Genomic DNA, 22,442 nt, shown 5'->3' on the forward strand with positions numbered 1-22,442 from the left:
GGGGTGGTGGTCATGGGCTGGGGATGGTGGTCCTGGGGCTGGGGTCATGCAGGTGCTGAGGGCACGTTCGGGCCTTAGGGCTGTGCCGGGCTCGCTGTGCTGCCTCTGGGTTGTCGTGGCAGCAGGTCAGAGAGAGGGGGAAGGCTCTGGTCCCCCCCTGACCTGCCCTCCCGCAGGATGCCCGGGATCCAGGAGTACCTGCAGCAGCCCCTGGTGAACGGGCTGCGGGACAAGGCCTCCTACGTGCGCAGAGCGGCCGTGCTGGGCTGTGCCAAGATGGTGAAGCTGCAGGGGGACTGCGAAGTGGGTAAGGGGCTCTGAGGGGCTGTGCTCCTGGGCTGAGGGAGGTGATTCTGGGGCTGGGGATGCACTGAGAGCACGTTCAGGCCTTAGGGCTGTGTTGGGTTTGCTGTGCTGCCTCTGGGTTGTTGTGGCTGCAGGGTAGAGAGAGGGGGAAGTGGAGGGGAATTAAAGGCTGAGAGAGCTGGGGTTGTTCACCCTGGAGAAGAGAAGGTTCCAGGGAGACCTTTGAGCCCATTCCGGTGCCTAAAGGGGCTCCAGGAGAGCTGGAGAGGAACTGGGGTCGAGGGATGGAGTGACAGGACAGGGCGGAATGGCTTCCCATTGACAAGGGCAGGGTTAGATGGGATATTGTGAGAGAAGTGAGGCCCTGGCACAGGTTGCCCAGAGAAGCTGTGGCTGCTCCATCCCTAGAAGTGTCCAAGGCCAGGTTGGATGGGGCTTGGAGCAACCTGGGCTAGAGGAAGGTGTCCCTGCCCATGGCAGGGGGTGGAATGAGATGAGCTTTAAGGTCCTTTCCAACCCAGACCATTCCATGATTCTGTGGTCCATGTGTATCAGACTGTTAATGATGCAGTGCCCCTTCCCTCCCTGCTCTTCCAGGGCCTGCTCTCCCTGCCCTCCCTGCTCTCCCACAGCACACAACCATCCCTGAAGTCTCTGATCAGCCAGGTGCCATTCTCACTCCCACAAATATTCAGGGAAACGCTGTGCCAAGGGCAGTTGTTACTGTAGAGCTGGAAGTTTCGGTGGCTCCTTCTCCCAGTTCAAGCCATATCTTCTGGTTTTGATAAATACTTGCAGACAGTGATTAAATTGCAGCGTGCCAGCAGAATTTGATAGCAGAACCATTGCTCCTTTGCAGATGGGGCACTGGTGAACGAGCTCTACAGTTTGCTTCGTGACCAGGATCCTATTGTGGTCGTGAACTGTCTGAGGGCCTTGGAAGAGATCTTGAAGAAGGAGGGAGGAGTTGTCATCAACAAACCCATTGCCCATCATCTCCTCAACAGGTTTGTTGTCTTTGATACTGAGGAGGTGCTGGAACCTTCATTCTTGTTTTTGTGTTTTCTATGCAGAAAGGGCGTTTGTAGAGAGGACTTGAAGGGACTTTAGTCAGGCATCCAAAGATGGAGGTGCCCATCCTAAGACAACCTAAATCACTTTTAGGCTAAAGTCTTAAGAGTAATCTGGGCTGCCCTGCTTTTCCAGGGAGTCTTTGCTTCAGCTGGTGGTTTGTCTTGGAACTATAAGTTAATGTGATTAATTTTTTAGTCATAGTGCACACGATATATTTGTAAACAGGTGTGTTTCTAGTATGTCTCTCCAGATCCATTGAAAAATATATAACTTATTCATTACTTGAAGAAATGAACTTGTCTGCAGATGATTCTGCATGAGCTGGGAAAAGAGGGTTGTTGCTTTGCCCAAGGTTCTTGTCAGTGTTCCTGTCTGGCCTAAACACCAGTAAGAGTGCACATGACTGATCCTGAGTTAATAACTGGGCAACTCCCTTGAGATAAAAGTGTGGTACCCCTTTGGTTTGGAACAGAGACCATGAGAAACTCTGAGGCTGCGGCCTCTGCTCTGCACAGCCCAGATCCTCGTGCACTCCCTGACTCCTGCACGCTGTGTTTGTTGTCCTGGCAGGATGCCCGACCTGGATCAGTGGGGGCAGAGCGAGGTGCTCACCTTCCTGCTGCGCTACAAACCCCGCAGCGAGGAGGAGCTCTTCGACATCCTCAACCTGCTGGATGGTTACCTCAAGAGCAGCAGCCCCAGCGTGGTGATGGCAGCCACCAAGCTCTTCCTGGTGCTGGCCAGGGAGTACCCAGATGTGCAGGCAGATGTGCTGGTGCGGGTGAAGGGCCCTCTTCTGTCTGCCTGCACCTCGGAGAGCAGGGAGCTCTGCTTCACCGCGCTGTGCCACGTGCGCCAGATCCTGGCGAGCCTGCCCGGCCACTTCAGCAGCCACTACAAAAAGTTCTTCTGCTCCTACTCAGAGCCCCACTACATCAAGTGCCAGAAGATGGAGGTGCTGTGTGAGCTGGTGAACGATGAGAACGTGCAGCAGGTGCTGGAGGAGCTGAAGGGTTACTGCACTGACGTGTCGGTGGAGCTCGCCCAAGGGGCCATCTTCGCCATAGGTGAGAGCTGGGCCTCGCCTGCACCTTCCAGGTGGGCTGTTCTCTGCTGAGCTGTGCCTGGGCAAACACCTCATCGCTGAGCTGTGCTGCTTGTTCTGTGAGCTGTGATGGGGGCGGAGTTAAGGGGATTGGGGGTGCTTTGGTTTTATTTTTGTAAGCTTTAAAATAGGTGAGTTTTTTACGGCGTTCCCGAGGGTAAAGCTGGGGATGCTAAAATGCTTTTCTTAATGCATTACATTTAAGGAGAGTTCAGAAATCTTCTGAGGCACGGCCTCAAGAAAAAGGAACGTGTCCCTTGTGTGGAGAACAAGCTCGTTTGACCACACTTTCCTAAGTGGTAGTCAGAAAGGAAAAGAGAGAGACTGGTTCTTTAAAATGGGTTTGTGATGAATAGTTGGGCTCCTGGTTCCCATTTCGCTCTGATAAAAGGTTGACTTTTATGTCTTTTTGCCATCCTTGCAGGCAATATTGCCAGGACTTACACAGAGCAGTGTGTGGGGATCCTGACAGAGCTCCTGGGCCTTCAGCAGGAGCACATCACTTCAGGTAACCATCTGCAGGCTGCTTACCTGCCTTGTGCCTTCAGGAAGTGGCCTTGCTGGGGCTTGTGATCCCAAAATCAGGGCTCTCGGAGGCATTTGGCTTTTAATTTATTGGCACCTTCATGTGGAAGTTCTCCTGGTGGGTTTAGGGGTACTGAGTGTGTTCCTTCCATAGGAACTGCTCTTTGTGGGGAAGGAGGAGGTGGTTGTAGCTGTGTTCTTGGTCCTTTCTGGCTGCCACCTGCTGAATTAGGGAGTGAGTGACTCAGCAGAGACATTTTAGTGTCTATTTGAGGGCCAAGATGATTAATAGACCTTTCACATCTCTGTGATTCCTGTTCCTCCTATAATAGTCTGATTCAGTTGTACCCAGGCTCCTTTTTTTCTTCTGCTGCCCTCAGATCTACCTTCGCATCAACTGCTGCTCCTGCTGTTCTCTTTTAACTGGTCTGCTCTCAGTTTAAAAACCACACACTTGCCCTCAGCTGTTGAATTCGATCTCAGGAGCTGCTGGTGTTTCTGACTGGGCAGCAGAAACCTTTAAAATTAGTGACCCAAAGTTCACGAGACTCGTTTTGAATTGGGGTTGGTTTTAATTTGTCATTCCAACCTCGTGCCTCTGAAGCATTGTGAGTCAGTGTCCTTTTAAAGGCTGGCAATGTCCAGAAGAGAGTTTGCTTTCCAGCAGCCAGAGGAACAATCTGAAGTCTCAGTGCTTTATTTTAGACTTGACGCAGCTTTGCTCTGAGAGACACAGTGTCATGGGACTTGGAAGGAGGGTGTCTCAAATCAGTCACAAGCAGGGCACTGACCTTGCTGGCTAAGATTTGCAGAATCTCTTCAGTTGGGAGGGTTGGATTGAATTTTTTTTTTTTTTTCCCTCTGGTGGTTTTTGTGACTCTTGGGGGTGCTGATAACTCGCTTTCCTTGCAGCGGTGGTCCGGGCTTTCCGGGACCTGGTTTGGCTGTGCCCCCAGTGCACGGATGCCGTGTGCCAGGCACTGCCTGGCTGTGAGGACACCATCCAGGACAGCGAGGTGAGGTGCTGATGCCTGAGGATGAGTGAACAGTAACTGTTTGGTAAAAATCAGAACTCTTCAGCCATGCTCTCTCAGTCTCTTTGTTTCATGCCAGCACCACCTTCCTGGCTCACAGCACTATTTGTTTTCTGTGGTTCCCTCAGGGCAAGCAAGCACTGATCTGGCTCCTGGGCACGCACGGGGAGAAGGTCCCCAATGCTCCCTATGTTTTGGAGGACTTTGTGGAGAATGTGAAGTCGGAGACGTTCCCAGCAGTGAAGATGGAGCTCCTGACAGCGCTGGTGCGACTGTTCCTGTCCCGGCCTGCCGAGTGCCAGGACATGCTGGGCAGGCTGCTCTACTACTGCATAGGTGGGTTCCCTGCCTTCTGTTCCACTCAGGCTGTGGGACAGGGTTTTTGGGACCTGTCCCCAGTGCAGGGATGCTGTGTCAGCATCCTGGCTCTGAGGAGACCATCCAGGACAGCAGGGTAAGGTGGCTTTATGCCTTAGGCTGCATAAAATCCCAGAATGGTTTGGGTTAGAGGGGACCTTAAAGCTCATCCAGTCCCACCCTCTGCCATGGGCAGGGATACCTTCCCCCAGCCCAGGGTGCTCCAAACCCTGTCCAACCTGGCCTTGGACACTTCCAAGGATGGGGCAGCTACAGCTTCTCTGGGCAACCTGTGCCAGGGCCTCCCCACCCCCTGAGTAAAGAATTTCTTCCCAATATCCCACCTAACCCTGCCCTCTGTCAGTTAAAAACCATTCCCCCTTGTCCTGTTGCTATCTGCCCGCCGACAGGTTTACACTGTATCCCTGAAAATGTGTTTTTAATAATCAAGGGTTAGTACTCTGGGGAAATCTGGAAGATAGAATTATCCATAATTTCCATCTCTCTGATCCCCAGAGGAGGAGATGGACATGGCAGTGCGAGACCGAGGCTTGTTCTACTATCGCCTTCTGCAGTCTGGGGTGGAAGAAGTGAAACGGGTCCTGTGCAGCCCCAAATCTGACCCTTCTCTGGGGCTCCTGGGGAACCAAACCAAGCAACCTGTGAATGCCTGGGCTTGGGAGTTTAACACCCTCATCCCAGTTTATGGCAGAGAACGCTGGGCACTCGCCACTGCTCACCAGCCTGTGGAACCCTCCTACTCTGGTCCTCCTTCCACTGACTCCAGGAGCAGGGACACAGGTAACCTGCCCCACCTTCCTCTGGGGTCCATCTTCCCCTTGTCAGTAGATCATAGTGTCATGGAAACACAGGATGGTTTGGGTGGAAAGGGACCTTAAAGCCCATCTTGTTCCACCCTCTGCCGTGGGCAGGGACACCTTCCACTGTCCCAGGTTGCTCCAAGCCCCGTCCAACCTGGCCTTTGTGGATCTGTGAGCTGCACCTCACATGTTCGTGGTTTCCTTTCAGAGTCACTGATTTCTGAGGGGAATAAAGAAGTCCTCAAGGTCCAGCCCGACACAGGCAGCCTGAGCCTGGTTCCTGATGCTTCCCTGACTGCAGAACAGTTTGAGAAGACCTGGCTGAGCTTGGACACGAGCTGCCACCTCTCCCTGCCCTGGAGTGGGCCTGTCCCTCCAGACACCATTCAAACAGCCCTTCACGTTGTCCACATCCAGACTATTGCCATGAGCAAAGCGGGTGCCCAGCCCTGGAAAGCTTACCTGAGCGCCCAGGATGACACAGGCTGCCTCTTCCTGACGGAGCTCCTGCTCCAGGCGGCGGATTCGGAGCTGCAGGTGTCGGTGAAGCAGAGTGAGGCAAAGCCAGAGGCACTGCAGAGCTTCATCTCAGCCTTGAGGACAGTCCTGGAGGCAGTGGCTGGACTGGGGTCCTGACTGGTCCCTGCTCAGGGCACAGCAAAAGTTGATTTCTCTGGCTTCCTCTGCCATACCTGGTGCTGGTGTGGTACTTTTGAACTGCAGGAGTGTTGGCAGCCCTTTTCCTGGGCCTTGGAAGCACGTGTGGCGTGGGGGGAGCTGCAGCTGGAGCTGGAGAAGGGTCTGCCCACCCCCTGGACTGCGGAAGGGACAGGGTCATTCTGGAGGATTCTGGTGGAACCAGAACTGAGCAGAGTTCAGGGATGTGTTTTGGAGAGGTTTTTTTCCTGAGAATTATAAATAATTTAAAAAACAGTTTAGAGGCACTAGGGCTCTGCTACTTACCTCACACTAAGAGGAACAGTGCAATAAAGAGAGCAGTGTTTTATTCTTGGCTCCCTTCACATGTGATTCAGTTTTCTGTCTGATGGAAGGATTTTGAGGGGTGAACAGAGCTCTGCTGTGTCAGAGTTGGGTAGACAGGGTACATCCTGCTCACTAGAACCAGCAAGAGAAAGAACTAGAACTTGCAAGAGAAAGAAGTTGAAATGTGTTACTGAGGTCATGAATTGCCCTCTCTGAAGTTCCCCCTCAGCTCCCTGTGCTGTTGCCACGCCGAAGAGACTCCTTGGCACCAGGGTGATGCACAGGTAACTCTGACAGGGCTTTGTGGTACTCTGTAACGAGCACAGGCTTCTTTAACCCTGCTCTGTAAGGTTTCTTGCAATTCTGAATTCCTTTTGTGACTGTTGTACCTTCAAATCACAGTATGCCTTCCGTGCACTTCACTGGAACGCTGCTCTCACTGTTAAACAGCAGGGTTTAGAATTTAATTCTGATTTTCCTAATAAAGATATGAACCATTTCTTGGCTGATTTCTGGAGTATTTGTTCCTTCAGCTCAGATGTTCGGGATGGAGTCACCTGATCACTGCTGTGGATCCCCACAGAACTGCAGTCCAGCTCCTGCCTCTGTGTCCAGCAGGGCTTTTCTGTCTGAACTTTCTTGGAGCAAAGCTTTGAGGAGCAACTGGGCAATAATTAATTTCAGCCTCGTTTGCCAAATTACTGCAACGGGTGAACTACCTCTGGGTGAACTCAAAGGGAGATCAAAGTCAGCTGTAGCAGAGCTCCTGTTAACAGTTCCCACAGCTGTGTCCCTGTGCTTAGGGAGAGCTGCACTGGGGCATTGGAATTATGCAGTTTTCAGCAAAAAACTAGGTGATAACTTGTTGCCAATCCATCATTTACCCTGCTCTGAGTAGACCAGCTCTGGGAAGGGACTTGGAGCTTCCAGCCTTTCCTCCAGACCCCGTTCTTGATGAAGGAACAGGTCCCTTCCCAAACCCAAACCATTGTATGGGATCTGTGTGCTGTATGTCCATCAGGGCTCCTGCCTCCTCCTGGAAACTGCTCTCCTGTTCCCTCAAGGCAAACCCTGGTTATGATTCTAAGCTAAAAGGGGAACTGTGGATTTTCAGTGCTGGTTTAGAGACTCTTCCAGTCCCAGCATATTCCAAGTTTGAAGCCTTTGCAGCCAAGCGCAGCCCCCCAGGACGTGGGGGCTGTTCAGCCGCCCCCTGTGCTCGCCCTGGACCCCTGGCAGGGATGGCTGGACATGGTGCTGAAGGGATTGGGATGATGGGGTGCTCGGAGGGGTCTCCAAGGTGTGGCCCCCTTCGTGGCACAGAGCACCCCCCTCCCTGTGCCCGCCCTGCTGCGAGACCCCACAGCGAGCGCTCGTGTGGTTTTAAACGAGGGCGCCAGGGCCCCGGGGCTGGGTGTTTTGTTGTGTTATTTGCCCAGGGTATCTGCTACGTACTAATTTCCTCTGGGGCTGGTGATGAAGTCAGTAAACCACAGCCCGTGCTGAGCTCCCGGCCGGTGCCTCTCGCTGCGCACGCACTTGACATGTCCCTTCCCGGCAGGGCCAGGCCAGGCACGCTCCGTCCCCGGCACCATGGACCAAAGGGAGATCCTGCTGCAGAACCTGGAGAGGGCCCAAGGCAAGAAGCTCAACCGAGGGGAGTTTGCAGAGGAGTTTTTGGTAAGTTCCCTCGGGGCTCCGCTCGGCGTTTCTGCTCGTTTTGAAGGGAACCGCTCGGCCACGGGGACAAGACCTGAGGGTGACACTAAGATTTCCTAGGGGTTTTACAACAAAAAGTCACCCAGGAGTTAACTGGGCTAAAAGGAATGTAAAGGCAGAAGAGGAATTTAATAGTTTTGACGTTTGAACTGTTTGCTTTTTAACTAATTATCCGAGTGCTTCCTGTTTTCTGCTTTGCGAGTGCACTTGTCAAGACAGTTTCACTTTGCCTGGGAACAGAACGGGGGTACAGGGAGGAATGTGGAGCCTCTGCCCCTTCTCCCCATCTCAATCTGTTGGACCTGTGACACGTGTGTTCCTGCCAGGGGTCTCCAAAGCTCCTTGAGTTAGCTTTTCCTTTTTTTTGGTAGAGCACAGGTTGGCCAGAGCAGCTGTGATGTCCAGTCCCTGGAAGTGTCCAAGGCCAGGCTGGATGGAGCTTGGACCAAGCTGGGCTGGTGGAAGGTGTCCCTGCCCATGGCAGGGGGTGGAACAAAATGATTCTTAAGGTCCCTTCCAACCCAAAGCATTCTATGATCTGGGATCTCTGGGCTGTATGTCCAGCAGTGCTCCTGGCCCCTCCTGGGAACTGTTTCTTGCTCCCTCAAAGCAAAATCTGTAAAAAGTGCTGATGGCTCCCACCAACCCCTGCATTCTCCAGTGCCCATCTAGTTCAGATCTGTGCAGTGCCATGAATTTGTGAGCTCTTTGACATGTTTTCGTTTGTTGGGGTGCCAGGGGTGAGGCTCAGATGGCAATGCACCGTCTCAGAGCTAAACCTGGTGGCTGGTGATGGCTCTTGGTGTGCCAGCTGGAGGCAGGTGGCTCTGGCAGGCTCTCTGGGCTGCTCTGAGAGGCAACAACGTTGCCCAGCTTTAACAGACATAGGGAAGGGTAAAGCTGGTACCTCTGTGAGACCTGAGACAGGTCAAACACCACGTAAAGCCCTGGCTGTTGGCAGTGGGCTCCGGGAAGGCACAGGGGTTACCGATGGGTCCCCACGAGATCCAGCCCTGCTTTGTTGTACCAGCCAAGTCTGGCACTTCAAACACTTGGGAAAAGCTGAGTGCTTGGTTTCCAGGTGTCTGGGGCAGAGGGAAGTGATTAATCTGAGCCTGCAGTGACAGTCTGTTGTTCCATGGAACAAAGCGCTGTCACAGGCTGCTGAATTTCCCCTCTCGCTGACGGGCTGTGCTTTGTGTGTGAGGCAGCGAGCTCTGAGCCCTGGTGCACAGACTGGCTCCAACAGCCAAATGTATTCATTTCTGACCAAAATGGCATGTAGAAGTGGTCAAGGCTGCATTTCCTCTTGCATGGGATGAGATCTTCCCAGCGTGACCCGAGTTGCCGCCACTTTTGCAAGGCAGAGCTGCCTTTCCAGGCGATTGTGTTGGCTTGTGTTTCCAAACCAGATAGAAATGTTCAGTGCCATTTCTCCACCCTAATTCCCGCCCTCTCCTCGTGTGACCAAGCATTTGTACTTGCCAGTTGTGGTGGTGTTACTGTAAATGGCAGGGGGGCTGTTTGAGTCCCCTTTTTCTGTCTGTGCAGTTTGATCCTTACTCCTCTACTCACTGGAACAGTTTCCTCAGGGCAGTGGTCAGGGCCTCAAGGCTGGCAGAGCTGAAGGACCATCTGGATAACACTCTCAGGCACAGAGTGGGATTTTGGGGTGTCCTGTGCAAAGCCAGGAGTTGGCCTCGATGATCCCTGTGGGTCCCTTCGAAGTCGGGACACTCTGTGATTCCATGATTCTGTGATTCTCACTTGCTTTCCCATATTGTAGGCATTTCCCAAGTGGTTTTATGTCATCAGATTATTCAGGGACAGAAAAGTAAGATTATTCAGGGCCTCAGCTCTGGGAACCCCATGTTCTTAATTAATAGAGGCTGGACACGTGGACTGTCCGGGGCCTCCAGTACCTTCTCCCTGACTCATCCATCAGATTTGTGAGATCTGACTCCTGGGGTATTATGGCTGAATTCAGTGTTTTAAAACTGCAGTTTAATGTTAAAAACCAGCAACTCTGACTTGGACAAAAAACTATGAAATAAAAAATACAGCAAGGATGGTGCTTCTGAAGTTGATGGCAACAAACAGTGGGTGTTATTTAGAAGCTGATGGCAGTGAAATAAAATTCCATCATTTGTCAGGGGAAAGACGCTTCAATTGTCTATGAGTGCTTTATCCTGGAAATGAGAGAGATGAGAGCTTTGTCTGTCCCAGGACTCCTTCTCCCCCCTCTTTCATCAGCCCATGTAGCTACTCCGCTCTGATTGCTCGTGCTCCCTCAGTGTTTGTAGCCATGGACTGGAGCATCTTTACCAAAGTGAGAAAAATCAACCAATTTATCTGTCTCTGCTGAAATCATCTGTTCAAGGTGGTTTAGCAGTGTCACTCCTCTTATCTGGGTGCTCTTATACTGTGAGTAATTCCCCCGTGTCTCACTTGTGAGGGCGACGCTTTGTGCCGCTTCAGGAGGAGCCGACGTGTGGGCACTGCCTCAGCACACACTTTCCATTCTTCAGAAGCCTGTGCTGGGGCTCTCAGGTGGTTCTGGCTCTGTTCTTGCTCTGAGAAAAGCCACTCAGGAAAGAATTAATGGTGCTGACCTTGCTTTGTGGCAGCAAACCTGACCCCTGGAGACCTTCCCACGTGCTCTGCGGCAGCGTGCTGGATGTAACACCTCTGCTGTCATTTGTTCCGTTCTTTTATCACAGAAGCTGAAAAGGCAGACAACAAAGTACAAGCTGGATAAAATCTACCCTACAGCAGCGGCTGAGCAACCAGAGAATGTCAAGAAGAACAGATACAAGGACATCTTACCTTGTAGGTTGGAAATGGCACATGTTTCTATTCAGCCTTTTGTTTTTCCAGCTCAAGCGTGTTCTCTCATCCTCCACAGCTGTGGGATGGGAGCATCTCACTGCAGACTCTTGGCCTTGAATCCTGCTGGTTAGATTTAAGGCTATGGCTGCTGCAGTCCGTGCTCTGGAAGACTTTGGCACATATTGATGATCTCAGGCACAAAGTGTGATTTTGGGGTTGTCCTGTGCAGGGCCAGGAGCTGGACTTGATGATTCTTGGGGGTCTCTTCCAGCTCAGGATGTTCTATGATCCTGTGATGTTTCTAGAGACAGAAGAACTGCTGTTCTCTAGGAAATATATCCCTCAGTGATTATCCTTGCAAGCTTTCTGGGTTACCATTTGCAAGCACTGGTTTTCCAAGGCTTTCTAGAAAATGGCTTAGGACAAAGATATCTCCATGATGCACAGGCAAAACCTGCTGTGGCTTGTCCTGGCTTCACGTGGTGGTCTCCAAAGAACAGGCTGTTCCAGGATCAGAACAGACTGTCCCTTTCATCCATCCTATCATGGAAAAAAATTAAATCAGAGAATCATTAAGGTTGGGAAAGACCTCCAAGATCATCAAGTCCAACCTTTGAACCATCAAGTCCAACCTTTGAACCATTGTATCAAACCCCACAGACCTGGTTTGAGCCTGTCAGGTGGAGTGCTGGGTGATTTTAGGCTCGGCTTGCTGCACAGTCAGAGGGGTCAGCGTTGCACCGGGGTTGTGGCAACACTGGCAGCTCTCCCCTAAGCCCTCACTCCCACCCCAAAAGGAGCTTGTCCACCCCCTGTGTGTGTGGGCAGCTCTGGGCAGGGCTGTGGGTGGGCGTGGGAGGGGACACCAGCTGCTTGCACAGCCACTCACCAGCCCTGGGATGAGCTCTCTGGTGTCAGTGCCCCTCCAAAGCCCCTCGTGCTGCACCCCGAGGATCTCAGTGTGACACACAAACCCTGACTGCTGCTGCTTCTGCTTTTGTGCCTGCAGTCGACCACAGCAGAGTGGAGCTGTCCCTGATCACCTCCGACACAGACTCCCACTACATCAATGCCAACTTCATCAAGGTATCGCCTCTCCCGCTGCGTTTTGCCCCACAAAGGTGTCTGTGTGGCCACCTCTCTGAGCTGTGGCAGGAGGAGTGGGTCGGGGGCTCCTCGATGTGAGCCCTCCAAAACCCCCCCCGTGCAGCAGGGAGCCACCAGGCCACAGGGCAGGGGACGTGAGCTTGCACTGGGGGAACAGTTTGTGGTTCACAGCCCCGACTTCCTCGTCGGCGCCGCTGCCTCGGTGGGTGATAGTGGTGCAAAGCTGCCTGTGGCCAGAGTGGCCTTGGCTGAAAGCAGAGCAGGGGCAGGAAGCCTTGCACTGCAGCACGGCTGGGACCCGCTGCAGGGACCAGCAACAGGGCAGGGCAGCCTGGGCTGGCTCTCCAGCAGGAGCTCCACGAGTTTGGGGACTCTCCTGCGCCTTTGGGACCCTCCTCTGATTGAAGGATAGATGGATAGATGGATGGATGGATGGATGGATGGATAGATAGAGAGATAGAGAGATAGATAGATAGATAGATAGATAGATAGATAGATAGATAGATAGATAGATAGATAGATAGATAGATGTCTTTCATTCTCCACGGCAGTGACCCAGGGATCTCTGCAACCTGTCTGGAGAAGAACAGACCTTCCCAGCCCTTCCCAACACATCTTCACGGTTCATTCTTTGGCATTCTTTGACGTCAGAGAATGAATCACCTCCAAGCTCTCAGATGCACTGCAAGAGCTGGTGGGGGGCTCTGGGAGCAGCCCAAACCCAGCTCCCTGGCCTGGCCCTTCCTTTGGGAGGTTTGCCCACCACTGCTTGATTTAATGCCTAAAATTCAACTGTTTGAAAGTCCTTCTGAATCCCTACTGGGCCCATTGAATAAGATTAGACTGAGAGGGAGGAATGACTTTATTTCTGCTGGTGAACTGTGCACAGATGTCTCCATGTCTGGTTTGAATGTTCTAGGGTGTCTATGGGCCAAGAGCATACATTGCAACCCAGGGTCCTCTCCCCACTACTGTCATTGACTTCTGGAGGATGATTTGGGAGTATGAAGTCCTGGTAAGGTGCAGATTTATATTTAAATATAAAGTTTATATGTTTGGGGGGATATTTTTTTTTTTTGTCCACACAGGCAGAAGTCCTTTGTGAGGCAGAGGGAGTGCCAGAGTTTTAGTTCAGATGCTGTGTGTGCCCCAGATCCCTCCCATCAGCCTCCCCTGCCAGGAGTGTGCTGGTGGCTGTGTCTGCCTTTGTGCTCTGGGTGGGAAGGTCCCTGTGCCCGGGCTGTGGGTGAGGGACCCTGTTTTGCAGTTGTGGCTCGGGGGGAATCAGCCCACAGAACCTCCTCATCTCTGACAAGGACCTGCAAGGGATGGGTTTGACTTCACTGCCTGGATAAGGGACTTGTGTTCAGACTTCTCTGATGAACCTTCTTTCTGCAGGTGGTGGTCATGGCTTGCATGGAGTTTGAAATGGGGAAGGTGAGTGGCCTGTCAGAGGTGGCCTCTGCTGTGGCAGTGCCAGGGCAGGGGGAGAGGGGCAGCTTTGCAATAAATCCCATTAGTGACAGCGAGTTTCTGTTTGATATGAGCTGTTTTCTGAGTCTCCACCTGGTCTAGTGGAAGGTGGGTTGGAATAAGATGATCTTTAAGCTCCTTTCCCACCCAAACCATCCTGTGATTCTGTGAAATTCTTAAGCTGTTTCCAGAGGCATAAAGAGCCTCTCTGGAAAGGCAAAACCAGCAGTGGTGGCTCCAGGGAAGGGGAGGCTGGAGCTGACCGGCAGTGTGAATTTTCTCCCGAAAAGTGAGACAGGAGCGTGGCTGGGCCAGTGGGGAAATAACCAAACACATCCTCTTCTCCCAACAGAAGAAGTGTGAGCGTTACTGGGCAGAGATGGACGGCTCCCCCCTGCACTGTGGCCCCTTCTCCATCACCTGTGTGAGTGCAGCCCCACAGCACCGTGTCCTGTCCCATCACCTGCACCAGAACCCCGTGGCACCCACTGGGAATGTGACTCTGACTTGTTGTTCTGCAGGAAGCTGAGGGGAAGAGGGATGAGTACGTGATTAGGACTCTGAAGGTGACCTTCAATGGGGTAAGTAGGAAAGGTCAAGGCAAGAAGTGCATCTTGGATGGCTTTATTGTATAAATAATATATTTCAACTACGGTACATTTTGTGCAGAAAATTTTATGCTGATTTAGGTTTGACAGAAGCTGAGGGGACAAAGAAAGTAAAAAAAAATAGTTAACTCAAACCCCAGCTGGTCCAGCCCCTGCCAGCTCTCTCCTCTTGCAGGTGACCCGCACCATCCACCAGTTCCACTACAGAAACTGGCCAGACCACCACATCCCCTCCTCCATCGACCCCATCCTGGAGCTCATCAGGGAGATTCGCTGCTACCAGCCGGATGACGCTGTCCCTGTCTGCATCCACTGCAGGTGGGTGAGGTGGCTACCACGGGGGGAGGGCTGCTGGCCCCCTGGACCCCCCTGATCCTTCTTCCCGAGAGGCCACAGGGGGTGGCAGCTGGCCAAGCCCTCAGCCCAGCTCCTCCTGTGGGAAGCCCTAAGGCTCTGAGGACAGGTGACAGGGAAGGAGACAGGTGGCAGCAGGCCAGCAATAGAATCATGGAATCACGGCATTGTTTAGCTTGGAAAAGGCCTTTAAAATGTTTGAGCCCAACCATTAGCCCAACACTGGCAAGGCCACCACTAAACCATCTACACATCTTCTAAATCCCTGCAGGGATGGGAGTTCAGCACTGCCCTGGGAAGCTGTGCCAGGGCTGGACAACCCTCTTGATGAAAAAAGTTTTCCTAACACCCAACCTAATCCTCCCCTGGCACAACCTGAGGCTGTTTGCTCTTGTCCTGTCACTTGTTCCTTGGAGAAGAGACTGACTCCCACCTGGCTACAACCTCCCTGTGGTTGTGGAGAGTGAGAAGGTCTAGTCCACCAACTCTGGGCACGTCCATGTGTGGCTGGTCACCACAGGGGGACTGAGAACTGTTTTCAGGGGACCAGCTGTGCCTCCCAGCCTGCAGCAAAGCCGGGGGCAGGCGGGGCCCTACGTGGGGTGAAGCTCAGCAGGGCTGTCGTGCAGGTCTGCACCTTCTGCTGTGTGGGGCAGGAGGGTCACACGTGGCTGTGGGACTTCTCCAAGTGCCCTTGTCAGAGGGCACAGGGTGTGATGTGCTGTGGCTGTCGTTGCAGTGCTGGCTGTGGCAGGACGGGCGTCATCTGCGCCATCGACTACACCCAGAAGCTGCTGAAGGACGGGGTGAGTGCCAGCCCTGGGCACCTTCGGATGGCACCTGCACCCCCCTGGCTCTCCCCCACCTTCCCTGTCCCTTTCACCCCCTCTGACTGCATATTTCAGGTGACAGCCATGAACACAAGCTCTCTGCAGCCTGAGTGGAGGGCAGGGGTGGCCAAACTGACACTCCATTCCCAGTCTGTGCTGCTTCTCCTCCTCAGGCTCTGCCCTTGCTCCTGCCCCATCCCCATGGGACAGAATCACACCAACAGGGCAGAATCCCCCCTCCATTCCTCCCTCTGGCCAGACCTTCACCTCCCAGCCTCTGCTCTGACCTTCACCCTTCAATACAACTTCAGTGTCTGTATTTGTCTCTCTGCGCTTACCCATCAGATACCCAGTGTTTCCAAACTAACACCTTGTTTCACTCTGACTCTCCAGTTTGGATGTAGGGGCAGCAATCCCTGTCCCCAGGGCAGGTTGTTGGGACTGTTGTGTTCTCTTCTACAGTTCCCTAAACCCATCCACGTGGGTTTTGTGTCCTTCTCATTTTCCACAGGGCTGTTACAAAAGGGGATTTTCTGTGGAGTGTGAGACAGGAGGGAGAAGGCTTGTAATGAAAAATAGCTCTTTAAGCAGGTCCTCTGTTAAAAAATTCTTGCAGTTGGAGGCCTGGGTTTCAGACACTGCTCTAAACTGTGTCATGGCTTGGAATCTGCTTGTAATTAGACCTGTCTGTAATTATTGTCAGAGAAATCACAGAAATCATGAAAATAATTGGGTTGAAAGGGACCTTAAAGCCCATCTCGTCCCCCCCCCTTCCACCAGCCCAGGTTGCTCCAAGCCCTGTCCAAGCTGGCCTTGGACACTTCCAGGGATGGGGCAGCCACAGCTTCTCTGGGCAACCCGTGCCAGGACCTCCCCACTCTCACAGGGGTCTTCCCAAAAATTTAATCTAAATTTCTCCTCTTTCAATTTAAAACCGTTTCATCTTCTGCCTCTCTCTCAAGATTGTTCCGGTGAACTTCAGCGTCTTCGGCCTGATCCAGGAGATGCGCACGCAAAGGCCCTGCATTGTGCAGACCAAGGTGTGTTTGGGAAACCTCCCCCACTGCTCTGGCCCCCATCCTGGGACCTCACCTTTTCCCCCAGGAGGGTTCACAGCAGGCAAACCCCGAGGGGTTGTGCTGGTGGCAGTTGGGGTGCGAAGATGTTCTGCAAAGCCCCTTTTCTGAAGGGAGCAGTGATTTTGCGGAAATTAATTTGGCAGCTGAGCCAAATTAATTTGTAACTTGTGGAACACTTACACTGTGAGACAAGGCACTGTCCAGGGAAGTAAAGTGGGGACTTTTCTCAGCTGAGCCAGTCTGAAGGGGAAGCTCGATGCAGAACAGCATTGTTTGTGCACCCAAAAACCCCCCTAAAATGCTTCAGTGTGAGCCCTGTGAGGGTTGTGGCTTCTGCCTCTTCTGAGAATTATTCACACCCCGCCAACAGACAGGAAAGTGGCAGCTTCTCTCAGGGGTGATGCTTCCTTTGGTCAGAGCTGACCATTTACAGGGACCTCAGGTCATGGCACTCATGCTTGTCTGTCTGGAATTTGTTTGTTTGTCTGGAATTTGTTTGTTTGTCTGGAATGCAGGAGCAGTACGAGCTGGTTTACGATGTGGTGATTGAGCTCTTCAGAAGGCAGATCAAAGCACTCGATGCCCAGAAAGATTCTGCTGATTCCCAGGTAAGAGTCCCAGGACAAACAAACCCTGGCTTTTGCAGCCAGCTCTAATCTCCATTCCTGCTGCAGACCTGGGGTCAATCCCCCTGTTTTCTGCTCCCCTTGATGCCCAAACTGAGTCTCTTTTGAAGCTGACCCATGAGAATCCAGCTCTGAGTGTGCAATGCTTATCACAAACAACACCAACATTTTTCTTTGGTCCCCAAACCGTTTGATATTTTCCATTTACTTTCATAATTGCTTAATGTCATGAGTGAATAGAAAAACACCAGCTTTCCACAGCAGTGGCTGATTTCCATGGGGATGTGCCAGTGGAATTTGTCTTCATGAAGTGTTTCCAAGCAACAGCGTGACTTTTAGTCCAGGTTGGGAAGGTCCAGGTTGGGAAGGTCCAGGTTGGGAACACAAGGTGGTGTGGCTGAAAGTGTTACCTGGTGGTAACACTAGCTAGTGAGGCAATCAGCACTACAGCCTGTCTGCGGGAGAGAGGAGGGTAAAACATCTGGTGAAAAAACATGGCAAAGTCTTTCAAATAATGTGGAGAAATAATGTGGTCTTGGTATGAAGTTGCATATAAACAGGACTATCCAAAACACCCCTGGTTAAGCTTTTCTTTGCTCTTGCTGTTCTGTGGCTGCTGGAATGAGCCTCGCTGTTCCTGTGTAGCTGTTTGAATGCAGGTGAAGTAAATGCATTGACAAAGAACTGGGAAGAGGATCCTGCGATGGGACTCCTGCCTCAATTTTGCCATGGGATTTGCAGGATGCCCCAAGTCAGAGCTGAGTGAGAAAAGAGCTGGAACTCTCCTTTTTTTCTGTGTGTGTTATGGACAGTCTGTGAGCAGAAGAGATGCAGGACTGGGCTGATACAAAAAGCAGAGAACATTTCGAGTCCAGCTGTGGTTTTGCAACTCCTGCCCAAACCTCTCACCCCCTCAAGCCTCCCCATCCTCTGAGGGCACTGGGGATGGCCATGAGCTGGTGTCACAGATGAAACCAGTACCCAGCTTGCCTAGCCACATGGGCTCCTGGAGGCAGAGAACCCTGCACAGGCTGCTGGGCACAGATGGATGGTTGCAGGGCTCACTGTGCCCTCGCTCCAAGCTGCTCTTCAGGAGGTTCTGTCTGCAGTTTTCAGCTTCAACTTGGGTGTTTTCAAGTTGGTGCTTGTCATTTCCCAACTGTATTAACAGTTAGAAGTAGTTGGCACAAATTCCAGCTCCTGAAGTGTTGGTGTTCTTTGCACTCTCCCTCCTCACTCTCGTTTCCCAAACTTTCCTTTCCCTAGGTACGAGCAGGGCCTCCTGTAGCCAAGCCCCTCCTGACTCCGGTGGAAGACATTTACGGTCTGAGTTCGCTCACCTGGTAAGGCCACAGCACCACTACCCCCAGCTTTCCTGAGCCCTCCACGGCTTTGACTCCCCGTTGTGGTGCTTTCTTGCAGCTCAGAGCGAGAGGAGCCCCAACACCTTCCTGCAGTGGCACAAAGCAAAGCGTCCCTGCCATCTCCGTGCACCCCAGGAGCACAGGGCAGCTCTGGCTGTGCAGTGTCCCCCATCAGACAGGCCTTCTCCTTCGGTGCTCTGAACTTCATCAGCTGCAGGAAGGCGGCTGCCGCCGAGCGATGGGGGGCTGGGGACGCCCCTCGGAAACGCCGCAGCTGGGAGCTGGACCTGGAGCCCAAGGGAGCAGCAGGGAGGGGGCCTGGGGGCAGAGCACCTCTGACATGGACTGCATCCAACCCTCCAGTGCTGGGGCAGCGGGGAGAAGACTGGGAATGGGACGGAAGGGGTGCCAGGCCTGTTTGGAATTCACAGTGGCCAAATGCTGGTCACTCCAGCTTCCAGGATGGATTTTCCCCTGTGGACCTGAACCCCTCCAGACGGGAAGCAGATGGCCCCCCAAGCCACAGGAACCACGGGCAATGCCCTTACCCTCATCTCTGCTCAGCAGAAGATCCCTACTTCTCATCACTCTCCCCAGATGACCCCATGTCCCCAGTGTTTTCCAAGTGCTTTGTGGAGGGGCAGGACGAGCTTCTTCCTTCTTGTGCTGCCAGTGCCCCGCTGCAGCCCACCACAGCCAGCTCCCCACGGTCCCACCATGCTCCCCTGGACGAGGAGAGGATGTCCCCAGCAGGTAAGTGCTGCAGGGCTGGGACACATGGGGCTGGATCCCTCTGGATTGCTGGAGGGAGCAGATGGTGTGGGTTTTTGGTGTCCAGGCAGGGCTGTAGCTACTCCTCAGGACTGTGCTCATCATCTTGCCCAGTCCAGTGGGAACTCTGCTGCCAGCTCTGCTGGAGGTCTGTCCCTGAGGCCACGTGGCTGGTCAATTGGGGCTGAGAACTCTCTGGATTTTGAACCACAGATTAGAGGTGTTTAACCGTGTGGCAGGGCAGGAGCAGTGTCATGCCATGCAGGTAACCTGCCCATGTCACTCCGTGCAGGTAACCTGTCCGTGTCTTTCCAATTACCCACCCTGCCACAGCCAGATGATGATGATGATCCCCCACCCCTGCCCCAGCGCACCCCCGAGTCCTTTATTGTGGCCAATGAACCGGGTAAGTGCATCCAACAATCTTCAACATGGAGCACTGAGGGACCATCCAAGATTTGTTGTCCCACAGCATCAGGCAGTGGCTGTGCTCCAGCTGCCCGGGATGGGAAATGACCCCTCCTGTGTTCAATTGCTTCTAGGACAATTTCCTCTGGCCACTTCTGATTTTCAGCTCCCAGAGAGAAATCCAAATATCGGAACCTCTCGGGAGTGGAGTGGTGAGACTCACTCAGAGGAGCTTCGTGACTTTGGGAGGCTGAGAACATGCAAGGTAAGTAAGTGGCTTTTTATCTCTTCTCCAGCACCATCCCTATGCCATTTTCCTCATCATGTTTCCTTCTGTGAGGAAGACCCCAGTTTTGGTACTTTGTACTTTCCACAAATTATTTCAAAGAGTCACAGAATCCCAGAATGGTTTGGGTGGGAAGGGATCTTAAAGCCCATCTCATCCCATCCCCTGCCATGGGCAAAGACACCTTCCACTACACCAAGTTGCTCCAAGCCCTGTCCAACCTGTCCTTGAACACTTCCAGGGATTTCAGGGCTCAGGACAGGAAGGAAGAAGTGGCCTCAGCCAGGCTCCTCCTCATCAACATCCACTTTACTCCAAACATTATTTTTGTGGGTCTTAAGTCCCATACAAGGCAATAAACACATTGTCCCTCGTTTAGAGGAGGATAATTAAGGCACGAGGTTGGTGGTCCACTGAGGTTCACACAGCCCTGTGGAATAAGCTGGAGCTGAACAAAATGTAGGCATGTCTTGATCATCCCATAGCTGAGTGACAGCTCTGGGAAGTGAAAGGATAAGGCACAAGTCTGTCTTCCATCCCACGAGCAAGGAGGTGTGTGTGGGAGGGTGTTTGCACATCACATCCTTTCCTCCTCTTCTCTGGCTTCCTTGTGTGCAAGAGGACGACATTTGGTTTGTGGGAATTTTAAACACCTGCCTTGTTGTTTTTTTTTGTTTCCAGAGTGTGAAGCTTCGGAGCCCCCGGACAGGTATAAGTTTAACACCAGGATAATCTTTAGAATGAAGATCTGCTTTTTACTGAAGCTGCTTTGCTTATTGAATGCCATTAGGACCTGTGCTTAGTCTGATGGAAATTTTGTGTTGCTAAATAGTTCTGCAACTAAATACTTCTAACCAGAACTAAACAGCTCTGCAAACAAACTGGCAGTTTTATATTTCCTAACTGGCTCCTGCCTCACCCTCACCAAGGAACATGAGGGTGTTCCTTGCAGCCTCCTCTTTTGCTGCATGTTGTGTGTTTTCTCTGAGACAACTGAGATATTCTGGTCCGTTATAAAATATATATATTTATATTTCAAGCTAGGTAGCCTGCTCTTTTATCTTTGCTTTCTCAGAGACAACCTGGGATCGCTCTGACTCTCCTCCCCCGCTTCCTGAAAGAACCCCGGAGTCGTTTGTTCTCGCTGAGGCAGCAAGTGAGTGCTGAGCTCTTCTTGAGCTCTTTTTGAGCTCTTTTCTCAGGGTGTAACTGAGGTTTTATGTTCGCACCTAAACCTGTGGATAGCTGAGATCGTGGCCCGCTTGTTCAAAGCATTACCAGGCTGCGCTTCAGGCCCTCACTGCAGGAGTTCAGCAGATACAAAGAAAATAAACGCAACCAGGGGACTTGCTGGAAATTTCCAGATGTGGTGCCTTGGAGGAAGTGAAAAACAACAACAAAGCACTTAGGAAAAAGCATGAGGATTTGTGAGTGACCACTGAGAAGATATGTATGATGTGTATTCCCAGGTCTGCAGCCTGCTGCGAGAAATTCCTCGAGCCCTGCGGGTTTGGAGAACACGGATTTTGAAACCTCGTCCAAAGAGGCTCTGAAATGCTTCAGGAGGAGCAAGGTAGAGGAAACAGAAGAAAAGGTGTTGAAAATGGAGAGGGTGCCAGTGGTTATGCCTTGGAACTCCAGCCCACCTGGAGTGCCAGTTCCTCTTGGAGAAAGCTGCTCCAGTGGGGTCTGAGTGTGTCCTATAAGGATCCTCTTCTTGTGACTCCTGTTAATCACCCTCATGGGCTTGTGTTTTGGGAGGTTGGGGTTGAGCAGAAAAGCGTTTGAGGAAAAGAGCAAGGAAAATACCAACTGGAGGCATTTGGGGTGACAAGGAAAAAAGCAGGGACAGAGGGAATGGCACGAGTCTGCTTTTCTGCCTCGGCTGCAGGACACGATGCTTTTTATGAGATAATACATGTACATTTACCAGTGAATTGCCTTTATCACAGTAGCAGATTTATTTATACATGTCTATTTATCAGTGTATTTATACATGTACATTTATCCATGAATTCCCTTTATCACACTGCCTGATCTGCTGCTTCCTACATTTTTTTCCAACAAGCCTTTTTCTATTTTTTTTTTTTCCACAGAGCATGAAAATACTGAAAAATGTGAGAAAAAGTAAGTCTTTAAGGCTAATGTGCATCTTCCCAATGGATTTCAACAGGTATTAAAATATGTGGGATGGAAATGGGAAGGACTTTTCCAATGTGAAAGTCCCTCCATATCTGCTATTTTGGACACTCTGGTGCCCTTTGGGTACCGTGGGGACAAATAACCCTTAATAATTCCACCATTCTATGAGTTCAGCTCTTCGGGAACAGAGACCCTCTGCTCCAGTCTCATTTTTTATTTCTAGGCATCTGCAGCCCATCTTCATGGACAAAATCATCAGAGCCTGCCCCAACAAACCCTCTGAGGTCTTTCCTTAACTTTGGTATGTTTTCCTTTTTGTGTTTTGATAGGAAGAACCTGGGTTTTGACAATCTAAATGCCAGGCAGAACACTAATGAATTACAAACATTACAAATAATGTTTTTATATATTTACAACTTTATTCACAACTACAGGATGCTGCTTTTCTACTGTATCCTAAAGTTTGGGAAAGAACTGAAATTACAAGTTATTATCTATAACATGTGGAATATATTGTATTAAAAAGATATAATTTCTTCCTAGGCTTTGCAAATCGATTTTCAAAACCTAAAGGCCCAAGAAATCCACCCCCAACATGGAATATTTAAATGCATTTTATAGACTTGGTGTTGCAGATTTG

At 51.7% G+C, this 22,442-nt stretch overlaps 2 protein-coding genes across 2 annotated transcripts in view; both read left to right on the plus strand.

Annotated features, from left to right (window-relative positions):
• Positions 1-6,061, plus strand: part of AP4B1 (adaptor related protein complex 4 subunit beta 1) — a 6,475-nt gene extending 414 nt beyond the window's left edge. The window contains exons 3-10 of the mRNA XM_027897392.1: positions 79-307; positions 1,166-1,313; positions 1,951-2,447; positions 2,910-2,993; positions 3,923-4,026; positions 4,173-4,380; positions 4,918-5,202; positions 5,431-6,061. Coding sequence (XP_027753193.1) covers positions 79-307; positions 1,166-1,313; positions 1,951-2,447; positions 2,910-2,993; positions 3,923-4,026; positions 4,173-4,380; positions 4,918-5,202; positions 5,431-5,858 — 1,983 coding nt within the window. The 3' untranslated portion in view covers positions 5,859-6,061. The remainder of the gene's footprint in view (positions 1-78; positions 308-1,165; positions 1,314-1,950; positions 2,448-2,909; positions 2,994-3,922; positions 4,027-4,172; positions 4,381-4,917; positions 5,203-5,430) is intronic.
• A 1,685-nt stretch (positions 6,062-7,746) lies between these two features.
• Positions 7,747-22,442, plus strand: PTPN22 (protein tyrosine phosphatase, non-receptor type 22). Its single transcript, XM_027897391.1, has 21 exons — positions 7,747-7,886; positions 10,646-10,754; positions 11,764-11,840; positions 12,781-12,876; positions 13,260-13,298; positions 13,687-13,758; positions 13,856-13,915; positions 14,118-14,260; positions 15,036-15,102; positions 16,089-16,166; positions 16,721-16,813; positions 18,098-18,174; positions 18,254-18,948; positions 19,259-19,372; positions 19,509-19,639; positions 20,342-20,369; positions 20,736-20,816; positions 21,130-21,233; positions 21,757-21,787; positions 22,026-22,103; positions 22,346-22,442. Exons 1-21 carry the CDS (start codon positions 7,800-7,802, stop codon positions 22,408-22,410), a joined length of 2,325 nt encoding a protein of 774 aa, XP_027753192.1. The 5' UTR covers positions 7,747-7,799; the 3' UTR covers positions 22,411-22,442.

The sequence above is a fragment of the Empidonax traillii genome, unplaced genomic scaffold (assembly GCF_003031625.1).
Source record: "Empidonax traillii isolate 1590-97213 ecotype Southwest subspecies unplaced genomic scaffold, ASM303162v1 scaffold541:size654180, whole genome shotgun sequence".
NCBI classification, from domain to species: Eukaryota; Metazoa; Chordata; class Aves; order Passeriformes; family Tyrannidae; genus Empidonax; species Empidonax traillii.

Bases quoted from the DNA above. Each gene is read 5' to 3' on its own strand.
- PTPN22 (XM_027897391.1), top strand. From the start codon at position 7,800: ATGGACCAAAGGGAGATCCTGCTGCAGAACCTGGAGAGGGCCCAAGGC. The intron at 16,814-18,097 runs GTAAGAGTCCCA...TCCTTTCCCTAG, and splicing joins AAGATTCTGCTGATTCCCAG to GTACGAGCAGGGCCTCCTGT. The intron at 21,788-22,025 runs GTAAGTCTTTAA...TTTTATTTCTAG, and splicing joins ACTGAAAAATGTGAGAAAAA to GCATCTGCAGCCCATCTTCA.